Source organism: Macrobrachium rosenbergii, chromosome 43 (assembly GCF_040412425.1).
Source record: "Macrobrachium rosenbergii isolate ZJJX-2024 chromosome 43, ASM4041242v1, whole genome shotgun sequence".
In the NCBI taxonomy this organism is placed as follows: domain Eukaryota; kingdom Metazoa; phylum Arthropoda; class Malacostraca; order Decapoda; family Palaemonidae; genus Macrobrachium; species Macrobrachium rosenbergii.
The window spans coordinates 44,787,972-44,815,435 of NC_089783.1; the positions used below are offsets into that span (position 1 = coordinate 44,787,972).

At 39.9% G+C, this 27,464-nt stretch overlaps 1 protein-coding gene across 8 annotated transcripts; it reads left to right on the forward strand.

Moving 5' to 3' along the window:
• LOC136828848 (uncharacterized) lies at positions 1 to 27,464 on the forward strand. 8 transcript variants are annotated; one of them, XM_067087126.1, is made up of 8 exons: positions 2 to 278; positions 1,116 to 1,268; positions 9,235 to 9,329; positions 11,223 to 11,434; positions 12,455 to 12,509; positions 14,604 to 14,948; positions 21,839 to 21,903; positions 27,203 to 27,464. In XM_067087126.1, the coding sequence occupies exons 3-8, from the start codon at positions 9,272 to 9,274 to the stop codon at positions 27,317 to 27,319; spliced, it is 852 nt and encodes a 283-aa protein (XP_066943227.1). In that variant the 5' UTR covers positions 2 to 278; positions 1,116 to 1,268; positions 9,235 to 9,271; the 3' UTR covers positions 27,320 to 27,464. The 8 variants fall into 8 exon arrangements, with proteins under 8 accessions (XP_066943228.1, XP_066943227.1, XP_066943224.1 ...); XM_067087127.1 differs by lacking the exon at positions 21,839 to 21,903 and having other exon boundaries at positions 1 to 278; XM_067087123.1 differs by lacking the exon at positions 1,116 to 1,268 and having other exon boundaries at positions 131 to 278.

Sequence of the window (27,464 nt, forward strand, 5' to 3'; positions counted from 1 at the left end):
AGTCTTCGTTTAGCACTCCGTAGAGAAAGCTGTGTATTGTGATAACACTGATAGTTATGCTAAGCTAATGACTGCAAATTTTGCCTCTGAGATTAACTGGAGAAAGGTGTCAGTGCGGACTTATTTTTGTGACATGTATCATGATAACAGTGACTAATAGGTCAAGTTGTTTGTGGTCTGTGTCAAAGTTCACTTAAAATGTGGTGCCAAGGCAGTGTGAAATGGCTTCTACCTCACTTTTTGTTGACTAGGCTAATTTAGAGAAAGTGTGCTGCTGTGTAAGTATCAAAGTTAAATGATGGTAACTGAAAAAAAAGCTCCTGCCCCACAGCCTTAGATTAGGCTCCTAGCCCTCTAGGTTCACAAAATCCAAGCCTAGGCAAACTTGGTAGCAAGACTGGTCCAGTGAATGTACTTATACCTGTGAGGTCATTTAACGTTTATGTTTGAGTCACCCAAAGAAAATAAATTTATTCCGCGTAGACTGGACGCAGTTTGCAATGTATGTAATAGTATTAGGCCCAGTTACTGAATAATATAACTGGTTTTAGGCAACAACAATCAAAGATCTAGGCATTGAGTACATAAGTCTAGGGCTCTGACCATAAGTGATCTTCGCCTTAGATGGGTTTACACGTTGCTATTTCTCTTTCGATTTACTGCATTGGCTAGGTCTTGCACGACAGTTTGAACAGTTCTCTCATGCGAGAGTAAGTTTGAGAATCGAATCGAACAAATTCCATAATATTGGTTATTTCTCGCTACTTCGTAAGAGTTCGAACTAGAGTGAGAATTCAACGATCGCCCAGAACGGTTATTATTAACCTTCTCTGCCTTTTTGTTTAGTGACCAACTGACCATGAGATTTCCAGATGAGCAACTTATCAAATTTATATAACAATGAAGAGCATAAATGCCCTTTGATATATTATGACGACCAAGTAACGAGAATAAAGCAACGTTGAAAAGCGCATTAGAAAAAAATTGTCGAAAAAATGGCACTTCCAAATTTAGATATTGGTGAATGTAAGCATAATATATATATATATATATATATATATATATATATATATATATATATATATATATATATATATAAAGATATGCGTTCACAGTATTGCCAAGAAATTAAGAAAACTGGTGACTCAAAACAATAATGGCGCAGAAGCAGCCGCCGGTTACAAACCAACACTGATATGGTTTGCTCAAGTTGAGAATCTGGCTTTCCACGGAAATATATTCAGCAGAGGACACGCTCGAATTACGAGGTAAGCAGTAGGCCTAATGTAGATTAATTAAAACAGCCGATTTTTTTTATAAATACATGGGAGTTTTATTTCAAAAGAAGCAGTTACATCATTTATTTATTAGCAACAGTTAATATTTAATAAAAAAAAAAAACTTTATATTAAACAGCCATTCATTTGCCACGCAGTAATATCCAGTAGATACATTTTACACACACACACGCATATATATATATATATATATATATATAATATATATATATATATATATATATATATATATATATATATATATATTATATATATATATATATATATATATATATATATATATATATATATATATATATATATATATATATATATATATATATATATATATATATATGTTTGTGTGTGTGTAAAATATGTACCGGATATTACTGTGGCAAATTAATGGCTATTTTGATATATATATATATATATATATATATATATATATATATATATATATATATATATATATATATATATAGTTGTATTTTTATATACTGGGTGATAAATGCCAAGCTTTTTTGCAATTTCTTGCATTCGATTTACCATTTAACCAAATAACCCTACGGGTGAACTGAAGTCATTCGCACTTACTGAACCTGCACCTATGAAATATTGGTCCAAAATATGTTTACCCATCTTTGTAGGGTTTTGATCATGCCTACTGTACTTTGTATGAAATAGAGAGAGAGAAAAAAAGGTTTGTTTGGTGAATCATTATGCCTGGTTCCTAGCATAGGCTTAGATGTCAGCAACAACGTCGCACCCATCCATACCGTTGTCTGCACACATTCAAGCATTTTATTTCGTATACTGAGTACACATATTCTCGCATGCTGCGTCTTGGCACAATTTTCATATGAGATGGCATATGAAGAGTAGCAAGAGGAACATCATAGTGTTCAGCGAACTTTAGATGTAGGTAATATAGGTCTAGTCAATTGTTCTAACCTTTTTCCGTTTGAAGGCTATAGAGACAATCTATATCACATTAGCAATCTTATGGCTACGCCTAAACTCAACCACTAAGATTACACATGCATCAGTTACCGCATGCAAGTCGGTGGGTAAGGATGAGTCAGTGCGCGCATTGTACAGCTATCATTCCCGCATTGGAAACAAGAACCAAAGAATACTTAAGAGAAAATTTTGGATTGAAAAAACGTTGGAAATTTACAAATGTCAAGCCCAACAAGCACCAACATCAACATTCTCATCCTCTGAGGACTACGAAAACCTTTTGCTTATGGATCATGTAATATTACTGAATTTGTTAGAGAGTTTCTCAGTAATTCAAGAAACAAAACACCAGTATGAATACGAGAGATTCAATGTCTGTAAGTTATAGACACACTAGCACCCTTCCTTCTCTTGCAGCAGTCTAATCATGAGAGAACCTGAAGCTTTATTACAGCAATATGTCCACAGAGCCTTGAATGCATAGTTGTGGAAACTTGCACTGCTGTTATATCCGCCCTGAAAAATTATATGAAGGTAGGTATATCTGAATAAGTGTCAGTACAATGGAAGCCAGTTAGGGCCAAAAAAAAATATGTTTATTTAATTTCTCACAGCTCTAAGACCTTTCTCTGTTAATAACCATTTCAATGCCTTATTTAATTTGAGCAAAAAGGAATTTATTTTCCTAATAACACTGCACAACGTCATGCATTTATCTCATTTTTCCTTAGTTTTTCAACTTACTTGGCGTATCCATCCGCTGTCATCGCTCTGTTCTTGCAGGCCTCGCATATTTTACCTTCCATAAGCCTTGTAATTCACGATAAGTAGCCAAACCTGGGACCATAATTCTTGCTTGGGAACTCTACCTGCCATGGCTACCCAGTCTCGGCAGAGATATTTATGCTTATATAGCCACAAGCAGTCCACTATTGATGTGCATTGGCTTGTCAGACTAACACAAGCCCAATCATTTGCGCATTTCATCGGTCAATTGGTACGCACGACGGTAACGACCATACAGTCGCTATGATTGTCCATTAATGATTGACCGTTCATTTGGCCTTTGTCCCCTTTGTGCTTAAATTCAACCATCATTTAATTTTCCAATTACCAGGCAGAATTAAGTGCCCTAGGCTTTTAGATGTAGAAGGTAAATCGAATTTGATTTCTCCTCTCATGTCTACGGTTTTATTATTATTATTATTATTATTATTATTATTATTATTATTATTATTATTATTATTATTATTATTGCAGGGGCTTAATGACATGTGTAGGTGACTGTGACTATTGTGAATTATTACCCAGCTCAGTGTGTAATGCAGCATCTCTTCCTGAAAGTCCTAAAAATAATGATAGTTTTTTAGGGAATGAAACTATCTGTGTAGCAGATTGTGCTCATATAACAAAAATTGGGAAAATGATTGTGAATGGTTGGCAGGTATAGATAACGTAAAAGAAGCAAAGTTTATTTGCCGAAGAGTAATAAAAAAAATAAGACAACAAAAATACAGTTGGCCATAAACAGAAAATCAAAGAATCAGCTACCAGTTCATTATGTACTCAGCCTGTTGATATATGAAATGTATGAATGTCTTGGGAAACGCTATGGGGCAATCTGTAGCTTGATTGGAAAAAGTTTTTAGTTTGAGTGTAGGCTAGATAATGCAGAGCAAATGACAGTGTTGGTAGAGCAGATTACTATGTGAGCATTTTACAAAACGCAGTAAAATTTGCTTTGGGACATGTAAACGTCGACATAGGGAATATTGTACGTGATAAAATTGTATGCCCATTTTTCATTGCCAGCAAAAAGACTCACATTTTGGAAGGTTCCCCATGAAAAGCACGGATTTGGTTTCCCAAAGTGCGATACTAGAAGTTTAATTGCATGGCAACTTTTGTTATATATTCCACACTTTTAGTAAAATAAACTGATTTTTCCCTCGGTCTGTGAGAACTGTTGAAAGGCCTAAAATGCCCCTATACCATCGATTTAGTCATAGACTTAATAGAAAATTATATAAAAGAAAGGTAACTTGAACCGGCAAACCAAAACGAGACTCCAGTTAATCCCATCAACTAACTGCTTCTAAATCATTCCGTGAATGAGGAGAAACGTTCGGAACCAGCCTCAATACATAGGCCTACATTCGCTATTCGCTGAATTTATAGAAAAAGTCAACAATATCCTAGGATATCAAATTAACAAAAAGCAAAGTTAGTAAGATGCTGTATGCAGGCGATCCTCGAACGCACTATTTTAGTGAGAGAATTAGCATAGATAAAAGGCAACAATTCTGTTATATAGGTCCAAACTAGTTACAAGTGACATAATTCTCTCTCTCTCTCTCTCTCTCTCTCTCTCTCTCTCTCTCTCTCTCTCTCTCGCCGTTTATTTTTGTAGCACCTCACACCTCAAGTCATTTTACAGTTGTGCTGTATGAACTTGACCTAAATAAGAAAAAAAAAAAATAGAATGGGGTGGGGTTGGTATTATCTATCAGCGGAAGTTGGAAACATCATCGTTCCTCAAAAAGAATTAGCGGTGTAAGGTCACAACATTAACTTTGTTCACATGTTACAATGACAAGCACAGTATTGTTTATAGCAAAATAAAGCGAGATGAGCCGTGTTCTTAAGTGTTTAACTGTTCCCATGAACACTCCTCTTGCGCCCTAAGTCGTCAGGGGTCAGCTGCAGCAGGTGCTAAGCAATAATTTTTGCTCTTGAACTTTTATTTGTCTTCAATCGTCTTGTAAGGAGTAAGCTGTTGATCATTTGCTAGTTTTCGTTACGAGATGAAAGTCGACATATACGTGACCGCCGTTCGAATAAACAACTGTATTGTTCACCATCCTAAATGCTGAAGTAAGTGCATTTGATACCCAGCGAATCCGACATAACACATCTCCCAAGACAACACGAGCAATAGCTAGAGAAGGGAAGGGCAGAACGAAGGAGGGCGGTTCAGTTGACTCTTCGACGTTGTGGGTGATCGTCTGGTCTTTGTGGTGACAAACGCCCCTCTTTTTTTTCTGGTTTCAGTGCGATTGATTTAATAAGTTGGTTAACGCTGTAAAACACGTATAAATAAGAAATGACTGCATTGCGAGTAACCGTACAGAAGCGAAACAAATAATGTAGTACTATTGAACACCCATTGTGTATGTATGAATGCGTGCCCAGCCATGGAAAAAAGCTCTAATTTACTCATGAATCTTCATTCTTTGAACGTAGCAAATTCGGACAAAACATGCAGTGACCATCTCTAAGATTTTAAATATAGTAACGCTGTTAATTTGCACCGTATCCGTTGACACTACCATATTCTCTTTGCGTTTGCTTTCGTTCTATTAGTGTCTTTTTCGCTCAAAACATGACAGTTACTTATAACACACTTTGTGATTCCAACCGCAATTTACTGAATCAGGCCTAATTTTACTGAAATCATGCTTACTCTTCACTCGGTCATTTAAGTGCTTACCGCTTGTTGTTGTTCTTAGCTGCCACCGGCTTCTAGTAAGTATTCTGCTTTTGCCAATAACCCTCTCACTTACACACAGTTCTTGTGTTTGTCTCGTTGTGTTGTTTTTCATATCCAAGTATACCACATATAATAGGCATACTTTGTTAGTGTGTATCTTCTGTATAAAGCATATACCAACTTATATGTGAATACGTCTGTAAATGATTAATGTTAATATCTACGCAAAAACGCGGTTTATGTTTGTTGAAATTTTGCTGTTTTGGCAGTATTTATTACTTCAGAAGTAATGTTAGTCTTTATATATAGTCTGTCACAAGAAATTCAGTAGCAGTCGTAGACTAACCAGCCTAATAGAGAGATGTACAAAAATTGAAAATGAGAAATACCATATTGAGGCAGACACGTGGAGAACTTGCCCGATAAAAAAAAAATATCTTCCCGTCTGCCTGTGCATAAATCACTCTTGCTTGAACAACAACAACAACAACAACAACAATAATAATAATAATAATAATAATAATAATAATAATAATAATAATAATAATAATAATAATAATAATGGAGAATCAAATCCACAGTTATGCATGGGTACAAATATATTTAAAAATGAATCTGAACAGAGAGATTTCGGGAATATGTTTAGATTTATTTTTAAAAATATTTGTTCCATATAGGCTATACCTATGGTTTATTCTTCCATTTCAAGACTCATGCTATCATGAGTATTTTTAAAATAATTTTTAATAATAAATAATAATAATAATAATAATAATAATAATAATAATAATAATAATAATAATTATTATTATTATTATTATTTGTTTCCCTAAAAGTAAGTGGTTCCAGAAAACTAAAGAGCAGCCAGTGCTGCATCTGTTGTTAAAATATTAAACAAAAGATGAATTACCTATGCAGAAATCAACAGTCTTAGTTGGTTCATTCATGTGCACCGACGATTTAACAGCAGCACGCTAACCCCTAACTGTTTGTCAGCGTATCTCTACATTTCTTAACCTTTCAGTCTTCCTTACTCCTCATTTACTAAGCAGAGATTTCTTTTAGACAGCTTCCACCTTTCGATCTTTTCTCTTATTCCAATCCAACTTTTGCTTTCATAGCACTTTTTTGTACCCGAAACTTTTCATGCAGCTCCAGTCTTCCTTGCAACACTTACTTTGTGACCTGAAGCTTTTTTTTTTTGTAATAACTTGCATAATATATATCCAGATAATTCCTTTATTCTTTATCCGTGCAATTTCTCTTCTTACGAAGCGTTCGAAATCCTCGAAAGTCTCGCAAATCCCTTCACTCTGACCACCCAAGCCGTAGGCTACAGTCTGAAGTATCAGCCATTTTCCATTCCACTCAAATTGTACTCTTTCTCAAAATAGAACCTGACAAATTTGAACCTTACATCTCGGATCTCTGCTGGATTTGTTTCTTTAGACAAGAGTGACTAAATAAAATTTAAACAATCGCGAGCATCCCTAACTGAAACCTGCTTCGGCACTCAACCGGCCCCGTACACATCATGCAACCGTCCAGTCATAACAACGAAGTTATTTTAATGTGTCCAGGACCCTGAAGGTGCCGAACTATTCTTAAGCGATGGCCGGAAGGTCTCAAAGGCGTGATTTTGAGATATTCATAATGGGTTTTTTATAAAAACTTTTGATATACATTTAAAGGTAGAATGAAATACGCGTATTTTTGCTCAAACCGAAGAGGTGATGTTTTTTGGTTCTTAGTCTTTTTGGTTCAGTTCAGTCTGTCTTGTTCACAAGAATATGTGAAACAAGCTAAAATCTGAAAAATAATTCATATTGTCCCAGGGCATTACTGATTATCGATATGGATTAGAGCCTCAAGTCCGACGAGGAACTGGAATACGAAAACTTTAAAATTCTCTTTATTTAATCTCCAGTATACAACGTTCTGGACATATGTCCATCTGCAAGTTCTGTAAAAATGAAGAATTTACGTCCATACTTACATGATGTATCAGTAACAATTGAAATTCGATAAGAATTAGATTAAATTAGAACACTTTCTTGCCAAAGGTAGAGTTTGCATACATGTGTCCGAAGTATAGTTCGGAATACGTGGGTAGTTCAACGAGACTTTTATCTACCAGGACTTCTGAACAAAGACGTAAGTTCAGGTACCTGTAGGTAGGCCACCCCAGTCCTCTGTAAAAGAACGTTGTCACAACCTTTCTGATATTAATTTTGATAATTTCTGATTTTAGAATTTTATGTAAAGCTTGATAGGAAACCGATCTAAGATTGTTACAGATATAGATAAACTTAAAACCCATGTTGAATACAGATAACTCGGCCTTCAGCAGGAAGTGTTCTAATTTAACTTCATTTTTAGTGAACTTCAGTGATGTACCATTTATGTTTTTCGTGGTACAGATAGATATTTTTTTTTATTTTTCACAGAACTAAAGATGGCCGTATGTTCGGAACCCTGTATATAATGGAGAGTAAATTAAACAAGAAAAGTATGTTGTGAATTCTTCCGGTACTGCAGTTCCTCACCCGGCTGCAAATTTCCGAGATGCATGTGCTAGAGTGGCGAAGCATGCCTGTTAATGTATTTAGGCGTGCTTTGCAACTATGCACTTCACACTTCCAATAAATTTTTGACTAACCAACGTTTGTTTTCTGCATTTCATAAATGCAATTTAAGTCATCTGAGAGTTTCTTCCTCCACGGGTGCTCTTACTGGTACGAGGCATGATTATAAAAGTCTTTATACCGCCAAGGGCTCGGATGCAACTGCTAAATGTTACTTATGTGCTTGAATTAAAAAATATATGTGTGTAGAGTAATCCTTCAACTTACGAAACAATCAAATTGTCAATTTGGGTGTCAAATTACCGGGTGTTAACGAAACCGGATTTCAGTTTACCGGGAGTAAAATTACCGGGGTAAAATAACCAGGAGTCTACATACCGGCCACCGTATTAATGTATACAAATGAGTATATGGTATATATATACATATATATATATATACAGTATATATATATATATATATATATATATATATATATATATATATATATACATACAGTATATAGTTCTACTCAACAGAATGCATGACGGGTTTTATGACATGTTCAGCACTTATTAAAGATACGGCTACTCTGAATTTCACGATTCATTCCCATAGGGGGTTAGTGCTGTCAGTGTACCTCACGCGGTGCACTGTAGACATTACTTTTGAGGTTGTTTGAAGCGTCTCTTCGGGTCCTAGCTGCAACCCCTTTCATTCCTCTAACTATACCTCCGTTCATATTCTCTTCTATCTCACTTTTCACCTTCTCCTAAAAATTAGTTCAACATTTTCAGCGCTGAATGAACTCAGGTCCCAGCACTTTGCCTTTAGTTTAAATTTCATGTTCCAATTCCGATGTACTGTTCACGTGCTTTGATTATATTAATATGTAATTGTGACCCGTAGCCATTCTAAGTAATGTCTATTGCCTTTTCAGGTCAGAATCTCTCTGGGCAAGAGAGACAAGCGAAAAAATGAAGCTTGTCACCTTGCACATATATTTTCTGCTAATGAGCTCAACGATGGTGACTGGTAAGTAATGAATTGCTGCCTTTCGTGATCGAGTAGGCATTTTGATATTTATGTTTGACACATGTACACTATCATTCAGGGTATCATATGTATAAATATCAAAATTTCAGTTTTTCATCGATGTTTCTTCGAGCCTTGCGAATAGCCCTGAGTTTTTAGACTAAGAATTCAAAAACATCAGAAAAATAGGAAGAGATCTATGCTCTCCAGCCCACATTATGGATATTTGTTACAATAAAGCTATAAGAACCTTCTATGAAAAATCGGAAAGAGAAGTGTCCTCAAACACCCTTTGTTTGCCACATATTATTGGATTTGAAGCTGTAAAACCTTTTTTAAAATTGTTTAATACAAATGTATCCTTCATATATAATAATATAAAAACATGCTTATAAAAATAGCCCTCGAAAAGATCGCAATATTGTATACAAAGTTCCGTGTATGGAATGTGATTCATTTTACTTATTTTACTGAATAAAACAACAGAAATATTCAGTAAGATGTTCAGACTTATAATGCTCTATTTTTGCATTTAAGTGAAAAGTCTCACAGAGTAAACTGGACGCAAAGCAACGTAATATTACGAAGTAATGAAACTATTTGCTGGAACTTGTTGGAATCTGTTATGATTCAGTTGACTTGGGAGAAGAACCTAAATTTATTTAAGGAATATTTTCTTTTGACCCTGTAATAAAACATATGTTCTAGAAGGGTTTGAAAGACAGAATAAAGAACATTACCAATAGGTAGATTTCGATGTTAATCCGTTGACCGTTTTGTGACCTCCCAACCTTTATGTATTCCCTTAGGACTTACACTCACCATATATATACACCCTTGTCTCCTAATAGCGTTAGTTACTGTGACCATATCTTGGTAATAAGACGACAGTGCTTAGCATCTCAATTGTTTAACTTTTCTTTCTTGGCTGTAACTTTGTTCATATATATATATATATATATATATATATATATATATATATATATATATATATATATATAAATTCCAGTGGTGGTATTTTATATATAGATTATACCAGTATATATTTAAAATTCCAGTGGTGGTATTTTATATGCAGGTTATACCAGTTGTGGTACTTTTCATGCAGGTTATTCCAGTGGTGGTACTTTTCATGCAGATTATTCCAGTTATGGTACTTTTCATGCTGGTTATTCCAGTGTTGGTACTTTTCATGCAGGTTATTCCAGTTGTGGTACTTTTCATGCAGGTTATTACAGATGTGGTACTTTTCATGCAGGTTATTCCAGTTGTGGTACTTTTCATGCAGGTTATTCCAGTTGTGGTACTTTTCATGCAGGTTATTCCTGTTGTGGTTCTTTTCATGTAGGTTATTCAAGTGTTGGTACTTTCCACGCAGGTTATTCCAGTGGTGGTACTTTTCATGAAGGTTATTCCAGTAGTGGCACTTTTCACGCAGGTTATTTGGAGGTGGCACTTTTCATGCTGGAGATACTAGAAGTGGTACTTTTCATATAGGTTAGTAAATCCTTGCTTTCTTTCGTAATCCTCGAGTCTTTTCTTAGAAGCAAGGAAAGAAGGTCAAAAACTTTCCTCACATTTCTGGTCTTACAACCTAAGCTAAGCTTTTATTGTTTTTATGTGCTTTCTAGTTTTTTGCCTGGGCAAATCATTCTGTACATGTATTTTGTATACACGTACATATTAATTAAAACATTTATAAGTAAATAGTACATTGACATATCTCTGAAGTCACGTATGTATGAGAATGGAAAACGTCTGAAATATTTCATATTCGTTGACATATAATGACAGTGGTTCCCTCCTTTTACCTATTACACTACCTGACGTTTGCCAAGTGATAAATGCAAAATTGAATTATTACAATTGTAAGTTGTTACTCCGTATTTTCAGATGTGTGTTTAGCAGTCTGCGGATGCAATGATACAGGTCAAGTGTACATCCAGTATAAGCCTCCAGCCACTGGATGGTTTAAGCTAGTGTCCGGACTACCGTGTTTTCGTCGCGAGTTATCCATGAAGATAAACAGCACTGTATTCGAATACAACCTTTGTTTCACGAGGCAATGGACGCTTTACGAGAGATCTTCACGGGACAACTCTACAGTAAGAACTGATCTGTCACTATATGCAATAAAAAAGTATTTTACAAACAAGAAACCTTGATACAGCAAATGTAAGCAAATACTATAAAAGTGTAACGACCCTTCGAGACTAGTAAACAAGACCCCAGAATGCAGCAAGGGCACGTAAGCGGGAACCTACTCAAGGAATTTGCTAAGATTAAAACAAGTGCCAAACAATTTCTGCCCAATAAATATAGTTCATGTCTTTGGCTTAGAAAGTGGCCCTTTACCCTACTAGAATGTATGCGACTAGCGATAGACTTTGAGCCTAGCACGTAAATCGAGTTTAAAGATTTCTTTGGATAGTGTTCTTTAGCCTATTGTTTTAGATCTGGAAAGTTAGGAACCTTTCAATCGATTAAAGGTACTGTTTATTTGCATTCACTTGAAATGCTGAAGACTTATTTCCTCTTGAGCAAAGTTGCCTCTTCTCGCTGACACAAGTGTTAAGGATCTCATATTTGGCACCACTTTTTTCGCACCAGTTGACTGCATCTTTCCAGGACATTCTATCCTTATTGTCAGTTGACCGATATAACAAATTAAGGGGAAATAAATTCGTGAATCATCCTGAGAATTCTTTTTTAAGAAAGTTTTTTTATCCATTTTTGGATAATTTTGATCATACCTTACTGTTAGTTTGGCTTACTATAAACCTTTTGAAACCAAGCCGGAGACGGAAATTTGAAATCATTGGACGCTTTAACCTCCAAACATGTGCTAAAAAAGCACTTCTATTCTTTTTTTAATTAGACGGCAAGTAATCACTGAAATTCATCAATATAAAAATACATTTTCTTGGATTGAAATAGATCATGGGAGGAGGTTGATTTTGTTCCTGGATAAAGATCATTCAAAAGAATATAGCCGTTTAGGATAGTTAAATGCTCCTGGTACCACTGCTGATACCAAAACTGCTTCATAATTTAATCTTAATTGCGGAATTCATACTTTAATAAAGGATTTTTCTTAGATTCAAGTTTTCTCTCTCTTCCCACAGACGACAATTCAGAGATTTGGCAGAAAAGCAAACAAGCTCAAGATCATCTGCCCACGTAAGTACTTTCGACATTTTAATACAATAAACTAACAGATACATCCATAGATGGGCGTTGTGGCTAGGTGTACAGTACTTGCTGCCATTAGATAAGTCTGGGGATCGCTCCCGCCTTCCTACCTGCCCATCCAGCTGTAAATAGGTGACACCATCTGTTGGGGTAAAGAAAAAGGATGTGTACCTTTCTAGCATTTCTTCCCCACCCTCCAAAGAGAAAAGTGGTGTATTGTAATCCGTTTCTCCTAACAGGGAGTATCTCCCAAGAAAATAGAAATCAGTCACTGCTACATTAGTTATAAGTTGCTGAATTGTTTATGAACCCCAGTGCAGAAACCTTCCACAACACCAGCTAATTTATACACGTACAGTACACACAAGGCTCACCAACAGCATTGCTGACCCCTCTACATGCAGCGCACCATTCACCTCATATCTCTGACATACGCTCTCACTTTTTGGATGTGAGTGCATTACTTAAATCTAGGCTTTCTTCCCAACACTTCCAAATTCCATACACCTTATACTAGCCCAACCCCCTCAATTCACTCCACATGACCAACCTTCTCAAAAAACTCTGATACATCCTCTCACCTACCCTAATCCTTTTACCACTCCCATGTATCTCATTTCTCACTCTTAGTTCTTTCTGTACCACACATGCTACATAGATCATTCATCCGTATGGCTTCCGCCTTCTTCATATTTGCATTCAGCATCTGCACTTCACTTCCGTGGAGGAGGGTAGGTTTAACAGTCCCTTCATGCGCTCATACCTTGGCTTCCTGCCAATCTTATGCTCACGTACTCTGTGATTCCGTTATTCTCTTAGCTTACCATTACCCAAAATCTCTACTCCTATATACTTCTAGAATCTAGGACTTCATATATCACATTGATATTGCTGACCCTTTTCAGATTTTTTATTGTGTTATATTCTATACTTTAATGGGTTCTGTAAAAGGGGATGATTATCAAATATGAAACATGTGACAATGTTGCACTCACAGAATGAAAGGAGCCATTACTTCACTAGTCATATATTCTAATTAAATGTACCAGGAAAAAGCTAGCAACACTGCAAATCTAATATTGTGACTGTTCATATATCTAACATAAATTATCGCGGATCTGATTTAAAAATTAACTGGATTCATAACTGGTGCTAGTTCCTAAATGAAGGTTGTATTATTTAACTCTAATAGAGTACCAAAAAGTTCCTGCTACAAATAATTTCCTCCTTTGATGATGGCAGTAATTACAAGAACAGTGCAAGTGGATAAAGAAAAAGTTTGAATTGTTGCCCATACTTTGTGATGACTTATTTATGGGAAAGATTTCAAATACAGTAATATGCCTTATTTTTCCAATTCTAGATTAATGGCCATTGTTAGATTTAAGAAAACTACATATTTTTGGAGGGGTGAAATTTACAAGTTACAGCCTTTTCTTTTCTTGCCGTTACCTGCCATATGAGCCAACAGAGGCCCAGGAGGACTCTAACTTAACTATTAATACTAGAAACACCTGCTTTTAGGTTGAGTAACTCCTTTAAGTAACGACTGTGTTTATTTTCATATAGTAAAAGAAAATAAGTGTAATCTGTAGGTATCACAGCCCTTTTTAATGATGTTCCTGTGAGTTCTGTCAGTTACCTGCCTCAGATCATTAATTCAATAAGTATTTCATCTTGAGGGACCCTTGTCACATTTACCTCCACTCTGAAGTTTTCGTCATCATTTCCTTATGTGTTGTAGATAAGAAATAATGACATTACCTTTCCTTAGAATGAGTCACTGCCCATTAACAAGTCGCTTGAAGCTTAAATTAGGTGAGACATTTGGTATGATCTTCTACTGCTCATTGAAGCAAGTGTGTCACTAGCCAGTGTGCAGTGCCTGTGAATAACTGTAGATACAGTTTCACTTGTTAAAGCTTTTTTGATTTCTAGGTGAGCAACAGGATTTTGAGCCATTTGGCTTTGTGGTATTTTTCATCTTACCTATCTGTCTTTTAGAATAAAACCTCAAGATTTATTTTTGAGAGACTTACGAAAATACCAATTGAGTATCCTGAATATTCTTTTCTTCAACAGCAACTGACTGTAGGCGTTCAACAGTTATAGTTAGTAAACATAATTACCTCTCTGGTAAATACTATCCAGTCCACGACGGGAAGGTATTGTCTGAAGAAATTGACCTCACAAAACTAAAAACGGATGATCCTACAACAATGTTCATCAATATGACGCAAACGAGGAAATCAGTATTGCATTCACCAGTAATGACACTGTCAGAGCTTTCCACGTGTCTGCAAAATCGTAATGCCAATTCCGAAGTGAATGATGATGTTTTCAACAGAACAAAATCAGTCGTTTATGTCAGAGAAGACAGTTTTTTCAATTTGACGCAAACACCAGAGGGAGACTTTTGGTGGATAAGTAAGTATAATATTGTAGTATTATGTGTTGCAGTTTAATTTGCTTATTCTATTTAATGTCGGTGTAAGAACCTCAGTGTGCGCACACATTTTATACATGCATACATATGTATAATACATGTATGTGTGTTTATGTGTAAAACATTATACTTTGACTACTCTAAAATATTCTGATTGTTCCTGCACGACATACAAACCATCGGTCCTTTACATTAGGAATCACTTACGGCGAAGCTGGAAACGGCCATTGAACTCTTGGAAAAGGTGGTTAGGCAGTAACTACCGCCCGGCAGGCGGGAAAACCCCCCCCCCTCCCCGATGTGAACATTTCAGTTTGCTTTCGGCCGTCATGTGTTTTCTTTCGGAGGTCTTTGCCTGACTTTCGTGAAGCTCTTTTTCCCTGGTGGGATCTTTTTTTTATCTTTTTGTGTATATATTGTGTGTGTTTGATATTTGTTAATATACAAACCCACGATTTTTTATAGCCTTGCATAGGCTGTCATCCCCCAGCGTGTGTGTCTTGGGGTCTGCAGCCAGGGACGTAATAAGTTCGCTTCCCTTTTATTGGACCTCACGCCCTCTGATTGTATAAGGGCGTAACTGTAATACTGTATCCCTATTCTGACTTGTGCTTAGTGTTGGTGTTTGCTGCCTTGCTGTGGACGAGCTTGCCGGGAGGAAACTTCGGAGGAAGGTTGCTGGGCGTTGTGGGAAATTTTCGCCTCCGACGGTGCCCTTGGTAGCCGCCCCTTCGTCCTCGTTTCTCTCTCCTGGTAAGCTTTCCTTCTTGCTGTCTCTCCTACGGGAGAGATCTCTTCGCTCGCTCATCGGGCGAAGATCGCGGGGAACAGTGGATTGGCGACCTCTTCTCAGCGGCCTCTTCTCGCTTCGTAGGGCAGTTCCCCTCGGAGCGAGAGGAGTCTCCCTCTACTAATCATCTTTGCTTTTTTCTTCAGGGTGACAGTGAAAATCGTAGGTACAGCAGTAGATGGCTGGAGATCTCACTGTTGGATATCTTAGCCTTGAGAATTTTCCCTGTGACACTCATACAGTGGTTACTTCGGGAGCGACCACAGTACCTTGGTGATGATGGCGTAGGGCCGTGTCGGTGTCTACGATTTCTGTGTATCTGTGGTGCCATCTACTCCTGCTATATCTTCGGCCTTGATTGCTCCTGTTGGCCAGGCGACAGATCACTGGGCAGCTCCTGCTGTGCCTCCTGCTCCAGCTGCCTGGTTGCCCCTGTCACCACTGCTGACATTCCTGAAACTCCTGCTGGCTGGGCTGCTCCTGCCTCAGCTGCCCTGGTTGCTCCTGCTGTTTCTCCTGGTGTTCCTGTCGCCTGGGCCACTCCCGTTACGCTTCCTGATTTAGCTGTCCTGGCAGTTCCTTTGTTCCCTGACCACCATCTTGTAGAAGATGTCGGAGAAGAGATTGAGGAAGAATTCCTGTGAGACATAGTCGTCTTCAATTTGATCTTCGGCTTCGTCTTATGCTGCCTTCTCCCTTTCTTCTTCTGAGGCTTGTTCTGAAACAGCAGCCAAAGACAAGGAAGCTGCCTCTTCCTCCCCTAAGAAGTCCTGCCATGGGGCTTCCAAGGGGTTGCCTCCCTTCACTGGGAGGCAGTGGGATCTCTTGTCGACTCTTCCCGGCCTTTGGGCTCAGGAACCGAATTGCTTACCCCAGGGTCTTGTGTTTCAGGTGTTGTAGGCACGCAGACTTTGGTTGTGCTCCCAAAGAGTTCTGCTTCTAGACTGGTGCTGTGTCGGGTGCTCGACTTTGTCGAGTCACACCGAGTGCTCAAGAATCTTCGGAGTCTCGTGCATCCCAAACCGATGCTGGAGAGACCTTTCACCATCTCGGTTCAGGCACAAGCAAGAGAAAGAACCAAGACATGCAAGTGTCTCGGTTCTTCCTGCCAGTACTGAGTTTTGAGTGCTCAGTCAGGTTCCCAGCCAGGTGTCTCAATCCCGAGGGTTTGAACACCTAGAGAGGCAAGGTGGAGGTTCCCTTCAGAGGTTCTGCGGGACTTTTGAGGGACTACCACTCTATGGAGATGCAGTGTGTTTTCTTGTTTGGCTCTTCCTGGCCTTTGGGGCCAGGAACCAATTTGCATTCCCCATTGGGGTCTCGTGTCTTGGGCCTCAAGTGCGCAACCTTTCAAGGCCACGCTCTCGATTCCAGTTCTTAGAAGTCTGTGTCTAAGACTGATTCATTGCCTGTTCCTCCTCAGTTTTCTTTGGAAGCTGAGAGGAGCTTACTCCTGATGATTGTTCTTGCGAGATTTGGGAGTCTCACCAAGCACTCGGACTCCTTGGAATCTCGAGCTGAGTGCTCAGATTCCTTGGGGTCACGAGCGCTCGACTAGCAAGTCGTCGAGTGTCCAGGATTAGAAGGTATAGAAACATTCAGATGTTTCAACACTGCCTGCCTGCTTTGTTTCGAGTGCTCGATCAGTTCCGAAACTCGTGTCTTGGATCCTTGGGTTCGAGCACTCGGGTTAGCAGACAAGAATCCCCTTTAAACCTTCTTCTCGAGGGGCTTTGGCCTTGGAGGAGATTAAAGCATATCTTGAGGACAGCGCTAGTTCACGACCGAGCTTTCCCGGCTCAGCCCTGCTTGTTCAGCCAGCCACCGATTGCTTTTTGTGATCGACTTGGCCCGTTCACCCTGCCCCTGATGGCATTTCGAGACTGGCTCGGCTTGCTCACCTGGCCTGTGATCGCGGTTAAGTGATCAGCTCGACTTGTGTGGTTCGGCTTGCAAACCCAGCCCCCAATCACATCTACTTGATCAGCTCAGCTCACTCGGTTCGGGGAACCGAATGCTGTTGAGGTTCTCCTTCCTTAGGAGACTCAGCTCAAGTGAACTTTTGCTCTTTTCAGGTTAGTGCTTTGCCTTGGCATTAGCGCTCTCCTTCCTCTGTGCTGCCATTATCACCTCTGGTTGATGATCCCCCTGCGGTCGGCCTTTCCTGCTGGTTCTTCTAGCAAGACAGGTAAGAGTGTTTTTTCTCCTCTCCTCTTCTCTCAAACCCTTTCGGTTACTGCCGGGGGATGCAAGTTGGATAGAAAGGACCCTGACAAGTTTTGTTTTTTATGGAAGTTCTGCTACAAGGATCTACGTTTCGGGCTCGGTTCTCGGATTGGCTCGCTGTACATCCAAGTAGTCGAGGATGGTTTTCTGGGTTCTGGCGGGGTTATCCCTCCAAGGAGAAGAGATTGGGAGTGTTGCGCCCCAGGAGGACTCGAGGGTCTTCTTCTTCAGGTTGCAGACACCCTCAATTTTCTTTTCGCAAAGATCTTCACACTGATTCGTCAGCACAGTGATCTCAAGGAGAAGACACGGCATCCCCTGTGAATACTCTTCACTGCTCCTTGCAGGGTTTAGCTGGGGCTGCCACAGTCCTTGCTTGCTATATGGGCTTTCTCGACCAGATGAATGCCTTTTCCCCGGACAAGGAGTTCAGTTAGGTTGAGCCACCCAATCAAGCTCCTTCCCCTTCCTCTTCCTCTACAGAAGCGATTCTTCTTGCCTTGGAGGGGTCTTACCTCCACTTTATCCTCGTGGAGACTGTCTTCCAATGCAGGGCACTCTGCTTCGGGCTCTCGACTGCTCCCCAGGTGTTCACGAGGGTGTTCTCTCTCGTGTCAGCTTGGGCCCATTCGCACGGGATACGTCTGCTGAGGATCGGGCTTTGCCGCGAGGTTGGGATTGTAGTAAACCTCGAGAAATCAGATCTCAGCCCCAAGCAGAGGATAAAGTACCTGGGCATGCTGATAGATATGATAGCAGCGAAAGTGTTTCCCCTCAGACTCTCGTATCAGCAAGTTCAGGAATGCAGCGCAACTGTTCCTGTCTCGACAGGAACAGCCAGCTCAGCCATGGCAAGTTGTCATCCGTCACATGTCGTCGCTGAAGAAGCTGGTCCCTCATGGGCGTCTTCGCCTGCGGTCTCTACAATGGAGACTAAAGGAATATTGGTCCCAGTCCTGAGACCCCCAGTCCTTTCTCATCCCTGTTTCTGAGGAGGTGAGAGAGGACCTTCACTGGTGGATGGACGACAGAAACCTCTCGATAGGAGTATCCCTACTTACTCCCCCTCCAGACATGCTGCTGTTCTCGGATGCATCGACTGAGGGATGGGCCACACACCTGGAGGAGTTGCTGACTCCGGGAGTGGGCACCGAGACGACAAGCACCTTCACATCAACATCCTGGAACTCAAGGCAGCCTTCCTGACTCTCCAAGAGTTCTGGGATCGAGTGATGGGACACTCCGTGGTACTGATGAACGACAATACCATGGTAGTGGCATATGTCAACAAACAGGGGGGTCTGGTATCCCTCACGCTCCACCAGTTGATGATGCAGGTGCACGAGTGGGCCCTGGCTCACTCTGTAGAGCTGTCAGCCAGGTACATTCCAGGCAAGAGGAATGTCTTGGCAGACAAGCTCAGCCACCAGAATCAGGTGATTGGAACAGAATGGTCCCTTTACCTGGAAGTCACGGAAAGGCTGTTCGACCTATGGGGCTGTCCAGTCATCAATCTGTTTACCACCCGGCACAACAGAAAACTCCAGGTCTTCTGTTCAGTCGTGCCGGACCTACGGGCTGCTGTGGAGGACACGAAATGTTCCAGCACCTGTGGGACAACCTCGACATATACACCTTTCCTCCTTTCTGTCTGATTTGCAGAGTGATCAACCAGGCGATGATCACTCCGAATCTCAGAATGATTCTGGTGGCACCCAAATGGCCACAGGCCGTTTGGTATCTCAACCTGCTAGCCCTCCTTCCTGAGGCGCAGAGAGAGATTTCCCCCCCCAGCCCAACCTGCTGTGTCAACCCTACGTAGAGTGGTATCACCAGGCAGTGCAGTCCCTGCGTCTTCACGGCTGGAGGTTATCCACCATCTCCTGCAAGCGAGAGGCTTTTTGTGTTGTGCAGCAACGGAGATGGCCGGTTACCTCAGATGACCCTCTGCAGTGGTATACCAGGGAAAGTGGTCCATCTTCTATGATTGGTGTTGTGGACATGGTATCTCTCCGGTCAGAGCGACTGTTCAGCAGGTCGTGGACTTCCTCGTTTTCCTTCGCCGAGAGAAGCTTCTCTCCGTTTCAGCTGTAAAAGGCTATCGGGCCACACTTGGCCTATAGTCTTGTAGCTGAAAGGAGTAGATCTTCTTTCAAGATTTCCCTACTGATGAGAAGCTTTGAAAGGTCTTGCTTCTTGCCCACCCAGGGATCTCAGGCCTTCTGCATGGGATGTGACTCTCGTTCTAAGGAGCCTGACTCGTGCACCATACGAGCCTTTATGAGAGTTGTCAGACAGGGATCTGACCCTCAAGACTATCTTCTTGCTGGCCCTGATGTCAGCGAAGAGAGTTGGCGAACTTCACGGACTTTCCTTTGATGTTAAATGCTCGAGGGGATGGAGATCAGTTACGCTTGATTTCATCCCAGATTTCGTGGCAAAGACTCAGAATACTTCAGTCCCTGACGCTCGGTTTGAGTCTTTCATGATCCCCTCCCTAGAGGACTTTGTTGGTAATGAACCAGGCGAGATGCTACTGTGCCCTGTTAGAGTGCTGCGGCACCATCTGAAGAGGACACGCTGTCTCCGGCCTGAGTGTCGACAACTCTTCGTTTGTACTGACGCGACCGAGAAAGAAGTGTCCAAGAACAAAATCTCTTTCTGGCTTCGTGAGACGATAAGGAGAGTTTATTCTGCTACTGGAGAAGATGACACTGGTACGCTTTGTCTGAGAGCTGACGAAGTCCACATCATTGGTCCGTCCCTTGCATTCCAGAAGAACCTGTCGGTTCCACAGGTTTTGAAGGCAGGAGTGTGGTCCCAACAGACCACCTTTACTTTCTTCTACCTTCAGTATGTTGCACACAAGTCCTTGGACACTTTCCCCTTGGGTCCTGTGGTGGCTGCTCAACAAGTTGTGTAGCTTACCCAGCTCCTCTAACAGGACAGGTTGCGTCTCGCCTAAGATGTACGGTTGTGATTGGGAGAATGAATGTGGTGTGACTGGCCTCTCTTCCTTCTCCCCATCTCGGCTCTCTTCTCACAGGCAGGGAGTGGACGTGCTGTTACATGCTGGTTCTGGCAGTCGATGCAGGTAAGCACTCAACTGGAGCTTCCGTTCTGTTTCCGTTCAGGATTATAGATGCAACCCCACTCCTTCCCCTTGCAAGGGGGGTGGGGGGGTGGGGGAAGGAGAACATGACAATAAGACAAACACAATGCTTGTAATTGCCTTAATGTCACTGACTCCGAGTTCTTCCTAGCCTACTTTGCATGAACTGATGCTTCCTCTTTGATGCAAAGGGATCCAGAACTCTGACAATTGATCTTGCGTTTCTTACAACCCGATCATTTTGTCAGAGGCAGTTTTCCCCTCCTCGCTCAATCGACCAGGAAGGGAAGACAAGGTGTGGTGAACTCCAGTCAGTTCATAGAGACTCAGTCAGTTCATAGAGACTCACTCAGATTCCTCCCTCCAACTAGTGAGTCTTCCTAATGTAAAGGACCAATGGTTTGTATATCGTGTCGGAACAAATCACAATTTTTTAAAGTAAATTGTATTTTTCCTAACTATACAAACCTGAGGTCCTTTGCATTACATTTAATGCCCACCTCATGCCACCCCCCAATCTGAAACCTGGGCCGAAAAACAATTGGAATGTTTGCATCTGGGCAGGTGGTACTCCCGCCTCCGGACGGTAGTTAACTGCTTAACCACCTTGTTCGAAAGTTCAACAGCCGTTTCCAGCTCTGCTGAAAGTACAGTAATTCCTAATGTAAAGGACCTCAGGTTTGTATAGTTAGGAAAAATACAATTTACTTTAAAAAATTGTGATTTTTATATTTCTTTTCCAGTTTATGTTGTTGAAAAACAATTACTGGATGAATACCACAAGAGCAAATGCATAACGTGTACACAGGTATGTTATAAGGCCAGGCATTTGCGTTTGATTTTGTCTTACGATTTGATTGGAGTGGGCAATGTTTAGGGATATTTGAATGCGAGAGGGATTTTTTTTCAGGTCTTTTGTGAGCAATAGGATTGACCAGAGAGGTCTGAATAAGCAGTTAACACTCCAACAAGACCATCCCCATAGGGGGTAAGGGGCATCAGTGCACCTCACAGGGTGCACTGTAGGCATTACTGTACTAAACATTTTTGCAGCGTCCCTTTGGCCCCTTAGCTGCACCCACTTTTTATCATTTACTTAATCTCCATTTCTGCTTCCTTTATTATCTCCTTTATTAATATCATGCTGTCCAGTCAGTGCAACTCCCTCTTTTGACTGTCTTCAGCATTGAATGGCCAAAAATGCCCCCATAGCTTGGCTTGACAATGTAGATTTCATTAAATCAAATCATACCAACAACACTGTCAAACAGGTGTTTCATAGATTTTCTTGTTCAGAACTGGAAGTATGCATGTGAGTGGTGTCTTGAACAAAGCCTGAAGGACCTAAAATTTAATTTATCAAGAAAGCTCTCTTAAGTACGGCTTGAAATGTCAGACTTGTGTGATGATGATGAATTCTGGATAGAGTTATTTAGGATATATAAATCTCAGGCACAGGAGGAGTGGTAGTCCCCAGGTTGTGGCAGCTCTGAGTTGCGGCGTTCTGTACTTATGGTGCTTTTTCAAATATATTCATAAAAAGTCTGTTCCGGGTTACGGCTGATGTTCTGAAGTTATGACGCCGTAAGTAGGATTACAGCGCCATGGGCACTGATGCTCTGAGTTACAGTGTTTTCTGACTTAGGGCATGCCGCTGGAATGGAACCCCTGCTGTAACCCAGGAACTGCCTGTACTGCTTATCAGCCATTAATTGAGAAGCTTAATGAAAATACAAGAGACATGCTTACCAGAAACATAAATACTGTAATGTGCAAACTTCATTTTGAAAGGAAATGAGAAAAGTTGAGGCATCAAAAAAATCAGGCAGTGGAACTGAAGATCAGGTACGGTACTATGACCTCTTGTTCCTATGTGAACATGAAACACTATGCTCTTCAGTACAGTATCCAATATTGCCAGGATAACTGAAAGACTATTTGATTTTAGTACTGTATTGTTAATTTTCACACAGTAAATAGTAATTATATATTGTGGTAAAAGAAAAATTTAGCATATAATGAAAGGAACAAACTGTAATCGTTATTGATAAATTTATTCAGAAACATGAAGGTGCACTATATATAAACAGTTCTTTTTAATAATAATACAGGGACAATCAGCCAACCCTCCCCCCCAAAAAAATAAAAATCCTATTAACTTCAATCAGTTGTACATTCCTTCAATGCTGCAAAAGTTATGTGCAGTAGACACAAAGGTGAACATAAATCATCTTTAAACCTGAAAGAAGTTGCTGTATTGTTAAAAATTAGTTTGGTGAAAATGACCTGTTTTCCAGATCTTTTACACTACATTTCCAGATTGAGAAGTAGGTCATGTGTTGGGTGTTTCATCAAGATTTGCATAAAAATCATTGTATTCACCCCTATCCCTAATATGAAAGCTGTCATAGTTTCTCTGGACATCTTATAAAAAAAACTCTTCAAAACAGAAAGCACTATATTCCAACTGCAACTTCTACTGTTTCAAGCTCAGCAAAGCCCTTGATTAAAAGTAGTTTTTTCCTTATTGACTTCTCTTTGATTGAATGGTTTCATGAAATTTTCTTCAAGGGGAAATGCTTCATCACTAATGAAGACAAATGGTAATGGCTTATTAGATAAAGTGGGGATAGGTATCTTGGGGAAGATGCAAGTTTTGTTTCTCTCCAAATTTACCTTTCTTTATTACGCCCCTATCCAGTGTTCTCCTGTTTGTTTCTTTTGCATTAACAGTTGCCAAAAGAACTGAACTGTGATACCCTTATAATTGCAATAATATGAACCTGAATGACTCAGAGGGATGATAACTGCATGTTTACTGTCAGCTGAACCAAAGCATTTTTGGAACTGCCATGTTTTGAAAATAATTTATTATATTCTGCCACTCGGATAGCCTCACAATCTAGAAACTAGGAAAAATAATGAAGCTAATAATATGCTATCTGACACAAGGGTAAGGAGACATTTCTACCAGCTGCTTATATTACTGGTCAGCAAAGGCAGTGACTCAGTTTAATACTGTGTAAAGTTAAAAGGATTATTTTTTTTAATCAGCTGAATATACAGTACAGTATCATATAAATTGACTCCTGTAGATGAAACTGACATTCTTAAAGATATCCTCTGAACAAGATGATGATAATATTCTTTAGAGTTAAGGATTTTACTGAAAAAGAGAGACAGGCAGTGGCACTGAGGCCAAGAGGCTCAAGCTTATCAACTGAGATTGCCTCAGCTAAGTCTTAAGGGCTCTGCCTCTAACTTGATACTTATTTATTTATTCAGGCCAGGCATCTATGTGAGTTAGCAGTCAATTTTTTGGAGACTTCTTCCACTCAAATCACATTGTACAACAAGATTAAACTTTAGTGTCTGGCCTTAACCATATAACTGTCTTAACAAGTCTTATGAATGGTACAACCTTTGTCAGTTTACACGGACAAATTTTATTTTTACTTCAACATGTCTTAGACTGATCCAAGCTACATTTATCCAAGATATCACTTATGTAGAGATGACAAAGAGAGACATGCATATTAAGCCTTGTCCACACTAGCGGGCACTGCCTGACAGGCAAACACTGTTTCCATAACCCGTTCAACTATAGCTTTCCTTTCAATCTTTAAAAAAAACACACTGCTACTGCTACTCCATACAACGCTATTTTTTTACTTTTCCACGGGATGGGCATGGAGAGACTGCCCTCTTTCCTTGCCTACTCAATAAGCTTTACTGACCAGAACGATGTGATTGTCTGGTAATGCTGCTTCAGAAGCAAGAGGAAATATAAAGAACTGGAAGTGCCCGACAGGCATGCCCGCTAGTGTGGACAGGGCTTTACATACATGGGAGAAAACTGGGTCAAGAGCACACACTGAAAATGTGATGTCAACCCTTTCTGTAGCAAACATTCCATCCAGAAGTGAGTAAATGCCACTGCCAACCTTGGGAGAGGGAAGAAATTCTTATGAGAATCTTTGAGAATGTTTTTGAGACTTCTTCCTATGAGAGGAAGAAGGGGCAGAAGAGGACGAGGAGGGAGGGGGAGACAAGTTTGACAACTAGGGGAAGGAAGACTACTTCAGTGTAGATTTCAGCACATTGTTGATCCTTTCACACAGTCTGTTGCATCTCATGTAAAACAGAATTACAAATAGCTGCTTGGTGTTCCCACCTCCATCATTTCAGAAGAAACCAAGTGCATAAACCCATTTCTCAACAGTCATTTTCCCTTTGGTCTCCAATCTTTTATGTACAACTGCACCTGTATATCATGTCTCTCGTAGTACAGTTACCTTCTTGCCTTCATAACATTCACTAACTGATAAATTACAGTGCCTCTTCCCCCACATAGCATGTTGGTTGGATGCCCACTGAGATGATCTTGTACGAGGACCTACCCACTTTCTGATAGCTGAGTATTCCCTACCCCCCACCTGTCCATGCCCAGTGAGCCCTTGACATTCTGAACACTCCACTTGGGAACACACCAGCAAGTCCATAGGGTAGTTATCAGAGCTTGACTCAAATGGAAAACCCAAGGTCAGCCTGGCAAGGGAGATGTGGTTCTGTTGCCTTGCAACCAACATCTTTGCTACCTTCTCTGTGCTGAGGACACAATTATGGCAGACCTCCCAAAGGCCAGCGAGTTGCGGGAGGCCTCTAAGACTTTGTAACACACTGCCCGTACCATCTATGAAGCCAGAGATGCCCATGACTAGGACCAAGACAACGAAACTCTGGCCACTGCTGTGGAGATGTACCACCACCACTCACCTGTCATCTGCATATACCATCCCAGTTTTGATAAAGCAGCCAAGAACTGTCCCCCCAGATGCAGATGGAAAAAATATAAGTAGGGCTGCTGTCCAAGGAAGATGTGGTGTCTGCCATGACCCCAATAAATGCATGCTTCATCAGATTCTACATCACTGATTGCCCCTCCAGGTTGAGGTTCCTGGTGAACATGGACATCTTTACATCAATACTATCCCTATCAAAAGAGGACCACTGTCAACCACCAGACACCAAGCTGTGCCCAGTGGCAGCCAATGGCAGTCTCATCCATCATATGGATACCGAACCCTCACCTTTCACGTAATGGGAAGTACTGGTGAGACTTCAATGTCTGTGACATTCAGATACCCCTATTCAGCTTCTCAAAAAATTATTATTACTGGATCTTTGTAGAGAACTGGTACTGAGAATTTCACTGTAGTTCTATCCTATGCCTTACCCATAACACTGAGAATCAAATTCTTTTTAATACTGTACAGTTAATTGTATTAATAAAATATCGTAGGAGGTAAAATGCATGTCAGAAAGAATTATTAATGATTTCCATCAAAGAGATTTATATCACTAAATGAATAAAACTGTTGATGAATCTGCATTAATGGAAACCAGAAGGCCAATGGTTTTTTCACTATTACCATAACAAGAATATTTAATTTTTAATCCCTGCTCTTTGCTTTAAAAAAATTAAGGGTATTGCCCTAGAGTGGTATGGCAGTTTTATTAATTGTAGACATATATAATATATTCTGACAATCCAGGCAAATCACCTTTGTGAGCTATTTGATGATTATGTTTTTTAAAGGTTTTGCCATATCCAGGTTAAGGAAAGGATTTCAGACAAAGTTCCCGTAAAGTCAGCAGCTCTTTCAGAAATATATTCCTCCTTCAAGATATTAATTTTCATATGTACCTATGTGATTTTGTAATTTATGAATTTTATATTTAATTCTTGATGTCCTCACTACAATGGTATAGTATGAGAGAACACAGTATGTATACATATTTTTATGATGAAGTCGTTTTGCACTAAGTTTTGATTGTGCCGTTATCCCTTAAGAAGAGCAAATTTTTCTTGCATTGCATAAAATTTTAAGAAATTTTAGCAGAATTTTGTGGAGCTTAGCAATTGTTAATAGCTCAGCAAATACTGTATGATATTGAACTGTCATTGTTTGAAACTATGATCAGGAGCTTCCTCTTGGAAAAATTAGCATGATGTTAAAAAAAAACCTCTTACAAAATTTGCAAATACTGTTGTTGACTGAACACCGTAACTAATGCATTGTCCATCCTTTTTCATGGTTTTACAGCTTCAGAGGACTTGGTATATGCCATCAGCAACCAAGGAGCTGCTTGTGTATATGATCTGCCTGGTGAAACCAAGTGGTTGGAAATCTCTGAAAGTGAACATAAAACCCGTACTATGACTGTTCATTATTATCAGTGAACAACATCAGCAACAGGGCCATGCTTTTTAATCGCATCATTGTAAGTTTCATATTTTATCTTTATTGAAAATATGTTTTTGCAAGATGCTGTTTTTATAATAGGCAATATTAATAGTGTAATTTG